General features: G+C 48.3%; 2 protein-coding genes across 4 annotated transcripts in view; one reads left to right on the forward strand and one right to left on the reverse strand.

Annotated features, from left to right (window-relative positions):
* Positions 1 to 12022, forward strand: part of LOC8041089 — a 289123-nt gene that overhangs the window by 263552 nt on the left and 13549 nt on the right. The window lies entirely within an intron of this gene.
* Positions 1444 to 2614, reverse strand: LOC120839580 (tigger transposable element-derived protein 4). The gene has a single exon (XM_040209891.3). The coding sequence runs from the start codon at positions 2534 to 2536 to the stop codon at positions 1463 to 1465; it is 1074 nt and encodes a 357-aa protein (XP_040065825.2). The 5' UTR covers positions 2537 to 2614; the 3' UTR covers positions 1444 to 1462.

Genomic DNA, 12022 nt, shown 5'->3' on the forward strand with positions numbered 1-12022 from the left:
CACGAAGTTTTTCGTTGTTCATTCTCTCGATGAACAGAAACCTGTTTCAAAGCTTTCACCATTTGTCGTCGCCAAAGTACTTGAACACCTTGTAGGGTTTTCGTACAAGGCTAAAAAACTCCACTCAGGAGACCTCCTTGTTGAGATAAATAATAAAAAGCAAAGTGAAGCGCTTCTCAAGCTGAACACCATACTTGATGTGAAAGTGTCGGTGAGCCCTCACCGCACACTGAACACCATCCGTGGAGTCCTCTCTGAAGACGACTTCCTTCACACTAGTGAGGAAGAACTCCTCGAGGGACTCCAAGGTGCCGGCGTTGTCGCCGTAAAACGGATTATGTTAAAAAAAGATGGTGAAGAAATCCCTTCAAAACACGTCATCCTTACATTTGAACGACACACACTGCCACAAACAATCAAGGCTGGATACCTGAACTGCCACATCCGCCCTTTTGTCCCCAACCCCCAGCGGTGTTTCCGTTGCCAGCGTTTTGGTCACGGAACACGCAGCTGTCGAGGGAAGGCGACTTGTGCAAAGTGTGGCAGTCAGGATCACATCTCTGACAATTGCGAGAATGTGGCCCACTGCGTTAATTGCGATGGACCACACCCTACCTAATATCGTGGCTGTCCCATATGGAAGCAAGAGAAGGAAATCATTGCCATTAAAGCCAAAGAAAATATCAGCTATAGCGAAGCGAAGAAAAGGTATTCTTTCATGTCGAAGGGATCGTACGCCGACGTGGCACGGAGGGGTCTTGTGCCACGCTCGGAGTCTAGGGCTACCCAGGTCTCACCTGAGGTTCTGGAGGCAGCCCTCAGGGCCCCAACCCCCCAGCCGGGGCAGCAGTGCCCCCCTCTTCATGGAGGGAGTGCACATGCTGGTTCGCTGGTTCTAGACAGGCCGGCAAATGCCGCACCTGTCCGCACTTCGCGGTCTTCTCCCGGGGAGAGGGGGCGAAACTCCCGCCCGACCTCCTCAGAGAGGACCTCCTCTTCGAAAGAGCGGCGCAACCCTCGTGCCGCTCCCCCAGTACCCAAGGGGCCGGAGGAGGCAGAGTTGAAAGACACTCTGCCCAGCACCTCCGGTGCCTCTTCGGCTGGTCGTGGCCGGGGCAAGCCACCCCGCACAACGAGCCAGCCAAAACCTTCAGGTAAAGGCTCGCCTCCAGAAATAGAGGCGATGGATGATACCGCTGAGTCACCCACTCCTGCATCCGACGAGGGTGACATGGAGTGGCAGACTTTGAAGTCTAAAGGGAAAAAACCAGTGGTCCCTCCCAAATAACCATTAATTTCATACTCTCAATTTCTTCATTGCCTCTCTCTTTTTAATTTTACACTTCACCTTTTTAGATACAGTCGCCGACCGATTTTGCAGACTTCGTGAGAACCGAAAAAACGTCCGATAAATAAAGCAGTCCGAAAAATCCTCGGATCACAAAATTTGGCTTTATTGAGCCTAGGCGGACTTGAAAGAGTCATCAAGGGTACCTTGTTTCATCTTCCGCCTGCGGGAGATCACGTCCGCTTGCATCTGCGCCAGCGTCATATTCTTGCTGTACACATTGGACAGCAAGGTTAACGCGCTCGTTATGTCCGCTGTCGACGGCTGCGCGTGGTGATCGTCGTCGTCAGAATCCGAGTCTTCTTCAGGTTGTCCGAGGACTTGGCGCACGATTTCCTCGTCCGTAAGCTCCGCGCACAGTTCGAGGTTGCTGTCAAGATCCGCGAACGCACTGAATGTAGCAGCATCAGGAATGTCCATTCCACTGTCGCGCAGGTCGGCGAACAGAGACTCGTCGACATCCGCTGCTGCGGCGATGTCCTCGGCCTCTTGATGGTCCAGACTTGCGTTGTCAGCTAGTGACTCTACACTGGCACAGAAACCTGCGTGGTTGAAGCAGTTGGCAATTGTCGATGGCCGAACGGCGATCCACGCATCCGTCAACATCTTGACTGCCGCATGGAGGTCCACAGCATAACGCTTCCCGTTGTCTAAGCAGAGGACCGTGCGGCGCAGCAGTCGAGCGCGGTAGTGGACCTTGACATTCTGAATGATGCCCTGGTCCATTGGCTGGAGAACACTCGTAGTGTTAGGGGGCAAAAATTCAAGTCGGATGGCTTTGAGGTTGTCCACAGCGCCGTGGGCTCCACAGTTATCCACAAAGATCACCACACGTCGTTTCTGATGCTCGAACACCCTGTCCAGACGGCGCAAGTAGTCCTCGAACAACAGGTGCGTAATCCACGCCTTGGTATTGCTGGAATACCACACGGCAACCTGACCTGTATGTTTGAAACTCCTCGAATCGCTTGTCGAGCCGACAACGACGAGTTGGACTTCCTTGTCACCGACAGAAAGTTTTTTCATGCCTTTGAAACACCTGGGGTTTTTCGCCTTCCCGATGATGAGGAGCGGCAACTTCTCGGTGCCCACCGCGTTCGCCCCCACCATGACGGTGATTCTATCCTTACTGTTTTTTCCTCCTTTGCAAGAGTCACCGTCAAAGCACAGAGACCGGTCCGGTAGCATTTTAAAAAAAAGGCCGGTTTCGTCACAGTTGAACACATCTTCGGGCGCAAACTTTTGCAGTAACGCCTTGAGCTTGTTTAAGCGATAGTCCGCTACAGTGGTCTGGTCGACGGCTCCACTCTCTCCGCACACTTTCTTAAACAAAATTCCGTGTCGCTTCTTAAAGCCACGCAACCATCCGTCGGTGAACTTGAAGTTCTCTATGTCCATTTTCAGAGCAAGAGTCTCTGCTTTTTGTTTGAGTGCGTCACCAGACACTGGAAGGTTCTTGGAAAGAACTCCTTTAAGCCAAAGTTGCAGGGCCTCCTCCAGAACCGGATGTTCCCCTTTTCGGTCGTTCTTTTGGTGCTTGTTGTGCGAGCGTTCAAGTGCAGATAAAATCTTTTCCTTGTTTTTCACGTAGTCGGATAACGTCTGCTTGGGCAGCTGAAACTCTTTCGCGACGTCGGCTTGCTTCCGTCCATTATCCAGGAGCTTCAGAATCGCCGCTTTCTTCTCCAGCGTCATTGTAGAGCGTCGCTTCTTCGGAGCAACTGGCGGAGGTGCAAGAGGTGGGGCCATGAGGTCGAAAGCATGTGTTGACGGAGCGTGAAAGGACGATAGTACTGACGCAGCGAGGGCGTGCTCCACACTTTACAAATGGCGACTGGCTTTGATTGGAGATGGAAAATCGACCGAACAAAGAAACGAAAACGATGATGATGATGCGAAGCAAAACAAAAAAACTAAACAAAAACGTACTCTAGGACACCTAGCGGCTGATTCGGCCTATTCAAATCCACTTACAAAATCAAGCCAAGCCCACGGTCAAGCCAGCGAAAAATTCAAAATGGCAGCCTTTTTGGCGGTCGCCGCTCGCATTTTAGTCCGGAAAATTGAACTTTCGGGCCGCAAACTGTCCGCAAAACTAGTTGTTAATATGTACTACTTCAATCGGGGAAGTAACGGTTCCCCGTCGATGTCCGGAATAACAAGCAAGTCCGTAATTTCGGAGTCCGATAATTCCGTCGGTAACTGTAAATGAAGAATTTGCATTTTATGCAGTGGAACTGTCGTGGTCTTTTACCCAATATTGATGACGTTAACTATTTTATGGATGATCTTCGGCCTATTGCCCTCTCTTTACAAGAAACTCATCTTCAAACACATCATACACAGATTTTACGACGTTATCAAGTGTTCCGCAAAGATCATCTGAGTTCCAGTTCTGGTGGCGTAGCAGTGGTCGTGCAGAGCGGGGTTGCCTGCTCTGAGGTCCCTCTCTGCACACCGCTCGAAGCTGTAGCGGTACGCCTTCTTTTAGACCGCCTCATTACAATTGTGTCCATTTATTTGCCACCAAACGTTCCATTGCAACTTCACGAACTTCAGGGTCTTGTAGGACAGCTTCCTCAACCCTTCTTAATTTTAGGAGATTTTAATGCCCATCACCCCATGTGGGGCAGTACTCGCCTCGATTCTCGAGGCCGAGTAATTGAGCGGTTTTTATTATCATCTAACTTGGGTATTTTTAACGGGAGAGAGCCTACTTTTTTTAGTTCTGCTCACAACTCATTTACATCTATTGACCTTTCTATTACTTCACCTTCATTACTTCCATGCTTTTCATGGAAGGTTTTTAGTAATCCCTTTGGGAGCGATCACTTCCCGATTGTTTTAGAGAGTACTGTCTTTCTTCCGACTCTGTTAACACGAATGCCCCGATGGAAACTAGATAAGGCAGATTGGTCCATTTTTCAATTAGAGGCACTGATTGATTCTTCTATAATCTCAAACATGAATCCAGATGAAGCAACGCTGTATGTCACAGAGGTTATAATACATGCTGCCACACGGAGTATCCCTCAAACGTCTGGTCGTCTTCCTAAGAGATGCAAGCCATGGTGGAATGATGACTGTAAAACAACACGAAAGTCCCAGAACAAAGCTTGGTGCATCTTTCGTAGATATCCAACTTCTAGCAACTTACTTGAGTTTAAGAAAACGAGAGCTAAAGCTCGCTGGACAAGACGCCAGGCGAAGGGAAGCTCCTGGAGAAAGTATTTGACGTCCTTGAGTAGTTTTGTATCTACAAAAGAAGCGTGGGATCGGCTTAGAAAGGTTAGGGGCGACTACTTACCTTTCAAAACTCCTCTCTTCCCTGCATCATCTTCAACATCTCTGAAAGATCAAGCGAATGTTCTTGGGAAACATTTTCAGGATGTTTCTAGTTTACGCAACTGCAGTGAAGCCTTTAAAAAATGAAAGCCGCTTACAACTCCCTGTAACGCCGAATTAGAGCGCAGCTCTTGAGGAGGAGGAGGGAAGGGCACTGGGGGGGGGGGGGGGGGTTAAACTAACCAGGGGGGGGGGGTCACGTGACCTCGGGGGTCACGTGACCCCAATGCCGATGATGTCATCACTGACGTCACTGATGATGACTTCACCAGTGATGATGACGATGACGATGCGAATGTCGGTGACGTCATCAGTGACGTCGCTGATGACGTCATCAGTGATGATGACGATGACGATGGGGATGCCGGTGACGACATCAGTGACGTCACTGATGACGTCATCAGTGATGATGACGATGACAATGCGGATGTCGGTGGCGTCATCAGTGATGATGACGATGACGATGTGGATGCCGGTGACGTCATCAGGGATGATGACGATGACGATGTGGATGCCGGTGACGTCATCAGTGATGATGACGATGACGATGTGGATGCCGGTGACGTCATCAGGGATGATGACGATGACGATGTGGATGCCGGTGACGTCATCAGTGATGATGACGATGACGATGTGGATGCCGGTGACGTCATCAGTGATGATGACGATGACAAGGCGGATGCCGGTGACGTCATCAGTGATGATGACGATGACGATGTGGATGCCGGTGACGTCATCAGTGATGATGACGATGTGGATGCCGGTGACGTCATCAGTGATGATGACGATGACGATGCGGATGCCGGTGACGTCATCAGTGATGACGATGACGATGTGGATGCCGGTGACGTCATCAGTGATGATGACGATGACGATGTGGATGCCGGTGACGTCATTAGTGATGATGACGATGACGATGTGGATGCCGGTGACGTCATCAGTGATGATGACGATGACGATGTGGATGCCGGTGACGTCATTAGTGATGATGACGATGACGATGTGGATGCCGGTGACGTCATCAGTGACGATGACGTCATCGGGGGGTCACGCGACATCGGCGGGGGTCACGTGACCTCGAGGAGGGGGTCACGTGACCCCCCACGAGGTCACGTGACCCCGGTGGGGGGCTCACGCGGTGCATTATGGGACATTTCCCATGATGCACCGCGCGGTTACGCCGACGCCGACGGCGACGGCGACGCCGACGCCGCTCAAGCCGGAAACGGGCCCCTAAGAGCTGCGCTCTAAAAGTTCAGTTCGACAGCAGAGAAACAACCAATCATTTTGTCTGGTGCTCGTGACGCTCCGTACAACAGGCCTTTTACACTCTCTGAGCTCAAAGTGGCTCTTAGTGTAAAGAAACAGTCTGCTCCTGGACCAGATAATGTTCATTATGAGATGTTAAGGCACCTGTCACCTGATTCTCTAGGCAGTTTGTTGACCTTTTATAACTCATTGTGGCATCGCTCTGCATTCCCCGAGGTTTGGAAAAGAGCTCATGTAATCGCTCTTCTGAAGCCTGGCAAAGATGCTTCTCAACCAACTAGCTACCGACCCATTGCTCTCACAAGTTGCTTGGGAAAAACCTACGAAAGAATGATTAACCGACGTCTCATTCATTTCTTGGAGAGTGAGAATGTGCTTGACATTAATCAGTGTGGTTTTAGAGCTGGACGTTCCACCCTGGACCACTTAGTCCGCCTTGAAACCTCTATTCGTGAGGCGTTTGTACACCGCCAGGTCTGTCTCTCTGTGTTTTTTGATCTGCAAAAGGCGTACGATACAACGTGGCACTATGGGATCCTGCGGGATCTTTATGCTTACGGTGTTCGGGGTCGCATGTTGCGATGCATACAAAGCTTCTTAATGGGACGTACTTTCCAAGTCCGTCTGGGCTCCACCTTATCAGATGTGTTTTCTCAAGAAAGTGATGTCCCTCAGGGAGGGGTGCTTAGTGTCACACTTTTTGCAGTTAAAATCAATAGCCTGGCTCAGGTGATACCACCGACAGTATCTTATTCTTTGTATGTGGATGATGTGCAAATTTCAGTTTCTTCTTGCAATCTGCATAGTTGTGAACGTCAACTGCAACTGACAATCAACAGGATGAGCAAGTGGGCAGCCGAAAATGGGTTTCGCTTCTCCCCCGACAAACCGTATGTGTTCTTTTTTCGCTGCGTCGAGGGTTGTCAGCGGATCCTACCTTGCATCTGAATAACGTTACCATTACTGTTAAGGAGGCGCACAAGTTTCTAGGCGTGATATTCGACAAGAAGCTCACATTCGTACCCCATTTGAAAGAACTAAAACGAAAATGCCTACGATCTTCCAATATTCTTAAAGTGCTGTCGCACACAACTTGGGGGTCTGACAGACGATGTCTGCTGCGAATTTATAACTCTCTAGTGCGGTCCCGGTTGGATTATGGTGCACCGGTATATGCGTCGGCACGACCATCTGCTTTGAAGATGTTAGACCCAATCCATCACCTTGGCCTGCGTCTAGCCACAGGTGCTTTTCGCACGTTGCCCGTGCCGAGTCTGTATGCTGAAACACATCAGATGTCCCTTGAGCGACGCAGACAATATCTTAGTCTCTGCTATGCCTACAAAGTTTGTAGTGATCCACACCACCCTGCATTCTCTGCTCTGCAGACCTCTGCATCATTGCGCCTTTTTGAGAATAAGCCCAGTATTGTTCGGCCCTTGAGCCTTCGGGCTGAGAGCATGGCAAGGTCGCTGCACCTTTGTTTTGATGAGCCTCCTTTGTTGAGACAGGCCTATAGGGTTGCTCCTTGGGATTTGGTGCCAATCTCTTGTGATTGGTCACTTTCGAAGTACAGCAAAAAGGTTGTTCCTCGTCTTGTTCTCTTGCGGGAGTTCGCAGAGCTAGAGAAGAAATATAGTGACTATCTCCACTTTTACACTGATGGCTCGAAAACATTGAATTGCGTAGGCTGTGCAGTTTATTCTCTCGCTTTCAGTGAAGTGAGGCAACTCAACCCTCTAGCAACTATCTTTACTGCTGAACTGTATGGTATCCTGATGGCTATTGAATATATTTTAGAAAATAACATTAACAAAGCAGTTCTGTTTGTTGATTCCCAAAGTGTTCTCTTAGCTATTTCATCTTTAGCAGACAGCAAGAACGCTCTTGTGCAACAGGTTCGTTTTCAGATAAACAAAGCTTTCCATCTAGGACAATTTATAAACTTCTACTGGGTGCCCAGTCATGTGGGCATTCCCGGTAACGAGAATGCAGACCATCTTGCACTTTCTGCAAAAAATTACACGGAAACGTCTTTTGGCCTGCCGCACCAAGACCTCAAGCCAGCCTTAAACAAGTCAATTATTAAGTTATGGCAACAGGATTGGGACACACAGTTAGATAACAAACTTCACATTATTAAGCCCAACTTAGAAGTGTGGGAGAGTTCCTCCCATAAGGACCGCCGTTCGGAAGTTCTTTTATGCCGCTTGAGAATTGGTCATTCTCGATTGACTCACCTGCACTTGCTCTGCGGTGAAGATGTAAAGCTCTGTGAAAAGTGTGGGAAAATGTTAACTGTCCTTCACATCCTGTGGAATTGTAGATTTTTGGATCATCAACGTCGAAGATATTTTCCAGAACTTTTCAGAAACCACCTTCCATTTCATCCTTATTTTTTGCTTGGTGATAGACCTTTGGTACCATTTGCTCGCGTTTTAAGTTTCCTACATGCAATTGGCCTTTTGCACTTGATATAGATAAGTAAAGTTAGATGTAAATGCAAGGCTCCTTAAATTAACTTTCTTGGCGCAATATGGCCGTAGTCGCTCTTGCGCCATTAAACCCCAATCATCATCATCAGCTCAGCTAACGTTCTGCACAAATCTTTCGAGAAGCGACTGCAACCAGTTGCTTCATGTTGAACGTGCCTCCCCTACGCTCGGCAACAACTATTGTAACGCGAGGGCATTAAGAAGCTCGTGGCATGCCGGCCTTGGTAGCATGCCAGGAAAGCCAGCGTGACGCGAATAACCCGATAGTGTTCAGGGGGGCTCGTGTCGAGCCGGCCTCGGTGCCGTGCCGGAAAATCTGGCGTGACGCGAAAATCCTGATTTGTCGATAGTGTCATGACGTCACAGCCACATGACCTACCGTAGAATACTGGGCAAGCGCCCTCTCAAAATGTAAAGATAATCGCGAAAAAAGGGGGGAGGGGGGGAAGTGCTTGTCCGGTCATCAATTTTACATATCGGTGTACTGTGCATATTTTCTCAGATCTTACAAATTTGGGAATGGGCACTTAGTGTGGAATGGGCGGATGCGTGGTATTCTACGGTAGGCTCATCTGTCTGAAGGAGTGTACAGTCTCCATTCATCGCGGAGGAGCAGAAAGTTTCCGTCCGTCGCCGAGTCCGCCCAGTTGCGTTGTGATTCTGCCATCATCGTTCATCGGATGTGGTGCCGTCTCGGGGGGGCTTCGGAACCATGGGGGGTAGGTCCACACTCAAAGCTGTTCCAACCCCCCCCCCCCCCCCTTCTCTCCTCCCACCACCCGTGAGGCTGTTGCATGTTGAAGCTGCACTCCATAGGTGACGAGGCGCCACAGGCTAATCCGATGGGAAAAATGGACCATTTGCGGAAAGTGCCAACACTAGGCTATACCGGATTGGAGCCTCCACTGTGGTATGACTATCGAAGCGCTCCCTGTCTTTGCTCATTAGTGTCATAAGGGTCATATATATATATATATATATATGTGTATACAGTCAAACCCGTTTATAACGAACAGCAAGAAACGCTACAATCGGTTCAATATAGCAAGTAATTCGATATAGTAAAAATCATTTACAACAAACTTTAACCTTCCGTGCGTTGTAAGGCAAGAGCATCTCTTTCTTTCTCAGCTCTTCGCTTCCGCCTTGTACCTATGTGCTGATAAGCTTCTTTTTTTTTTTTTTTATTTCCCTTTCTGAATCGCTTCTGTTCGTGGGCAACGGTGTTGGGATGAAAAGTTTTATTTTTCTGCGCGTGCGTGGAGAGTGTATTTTTAGCTTTATCCCATTCTGAATTGCTTCTGCTCTCTCAATTTTGTTCGCAACTCGAGCTTTTAAAATTTTCTTTCTTTCCTTTTTTTTTGGGGGGGGGGGGGAGGGGGGAGGGGGGGGAGGGGGAGAGGGGAAGGGCGATTGTTTGCTCATTTTTGAAAGCCTTTGCTGGGAGAAAATGTTCGATATAGCGAATATGTTGTTCGTTATAAAAAGTGCATTTTACATGCATTTTTATTTAAATTTTTCGTGAGTTCGATATCGACAATAATTCGCTGTACGTGGGAAGTTTCTACGAACGTTTTAATATTCCTAAAAGGTTTGAAGACTCGCTTCGTGCACATATGTGGAAAGTTACCCTGGCCGATCTGTTTATTGGCCATGCCGTGCATGGTATTCCGATTTAAATTAAAGACAGCATTCTTGAACCCGCTCGCCGACGCAGGAAACCCTCAAATTTGTCAAAGATTCGATGGTTTTGTGTCGCAGACGGAAGCTACACCGATAACGACACCCTCGTTCAATAGCATGTCAATTCGTTTTCAGGCGGTATGCATGACGAAACCTTTTCCGCAACACTTAACTGATACGTTTCGGCTTTCCAATCAAAGTATCTTGATTCGCTGGGCTAGGCAGCAGCTTTCCGTCACTCTTCTCATCTCAACTTTTCTGTCACTGAGCTGTCAGCATGCTACCGTTCGGTAGATGAATTCGTTTTCAGGCGGGTGCATGACCAAACCTTTCCTGCAACGCTAACTGATGCTTTGGTTTTCGAATCTAAGGATCTTTAATTGCTGCGGCTGGGCTAAGCATTCTAAGCAGGGCAGCGGTCTGACTGTCTTTTCATCTCAACTTTTTTGTCGCAGAGCTATCGCACGCTCGTTTGATAGATCAATTTGTTTTTAGGCAAGACGCACAAAACAAAATTCCTCGATGCTCACTGATGTTTCGGCTTTCAAATCTAAGTTTCTTTATTCGCTGGGCTAAGCATTATAAATGAGGCAGATCGGTCCGAATGTCTCCTCATATCGACAACTTTTGCTGTCACTGTGCTTCCGGCACGCTACTGTTTGATAGACAAATTTCTTTTTCAGGCGAGATGCATGAACAAACCTTTTCTGGAACGCTAATTGCTGTCTTGGCTTTTAAACGAAATCCTTTTTACCTGCTGGATTAAGCACTAATCAACTAAAAAGGGGCAGCGGTCTGGCTATGCTTTTCGTCTGGACAGTCACAAGGGCAGCGCAGCCATTTTGTTTGTTTACGTGACGTCACAGAGCGCGAAGAGCGCGCTCGAGTGTCAGTCTCCGGTAGAACCCCTGTCCATTTAGTGCAAGAAGCGCCAAACTCTCGTGCTCCGGAGCTCGGACTTAACGTGCCCAATGCATCTGGTTGTTAGATGAGGAACTCTAGTGTCAGTTTCTGTGTTGTTGTTTTATTTGCCCACGAGTTGGGGGTTTATCATAATCAAATGCACAGCCAAGGAAGAGTGCTCCTTGTGCATCACACCTCCTCGTAAGCGTTTGAAGTCTCGCGTTTTGAGCGTATCTGCCGTCGGTTTTCTTTGTGACACTAGCACGTGTGGGTCGAAAGGTAATGTTAAACCATCATACCTTTGTTTACCCTGCCCCCCCCCCCCCCCCCCCCTCCCCCCAAAAAAGGAATATATATATATGAATAAAAAAACATATTTAAAAGCGGCGCAATCGCAAGATGTGCTACGAGGAGTGCAAACTTGAGCGCAGGACAAATGGCTTCTGCGGTACCTGCTACATTTACCTGTTTTACCACATACAAAAAGTGCTTCATCGAATACATGCATGCCACTGTGCTTGAGACTATGTGGTAGAACAGTGGTTCTCAGCCATGGATGTGTAGGGGACCCCTTGCGGACCGCTGGCAGTGATGGGGGACCCCTTCCAGCGGGGGGGGGGGGGCGGCACATTAGTAAGTTAACACATCTGGAGCATGAAACAGGTGCCTGTTATTGCTACGTAGCAGAAAAACATAAAACAAAGGTGCCACATCACTTCATTTTGATCAATTCATCAAAACGTGCCAACTAAAAAAAAAAAAAAAAATTTGTTGAGGCTCTTGCGGACCCCAGAAGTGGCTTCGCGGGGACCCGCGGACCCCCATTTGAGAACCACTGTAGTAGAAATTGACGAGCTTTTTTTTTTTATTTTTTTATTTTTTATTTAATGCACTGCAATTTACAGCTTTTCTTGCTATTGAAATTCGGCATATTTTGTATATTTTGAAATCTTCTAGCTGTCATTTTTCGCCAAGTTAT

Source organism: Ixodes scapularis, unplaced genomic scaffold, assembly GCF_016920785.2.
Source record: "Ixodes scapularis isolate PalLabHiFi unplaced genomic scaffold, ASM1692078v2 PGA_scaffold0__279_contigs__length_252992795, whole genome shotgun sequence".
In the NCBI taxonomy this organism is placed as follows: domain Eukaryota; kingdom Metazoa; phylum Arthropoda; class Arachnida; order Ixodida; family Ixodidae; genus Ixodes; species Ixodes scapularis.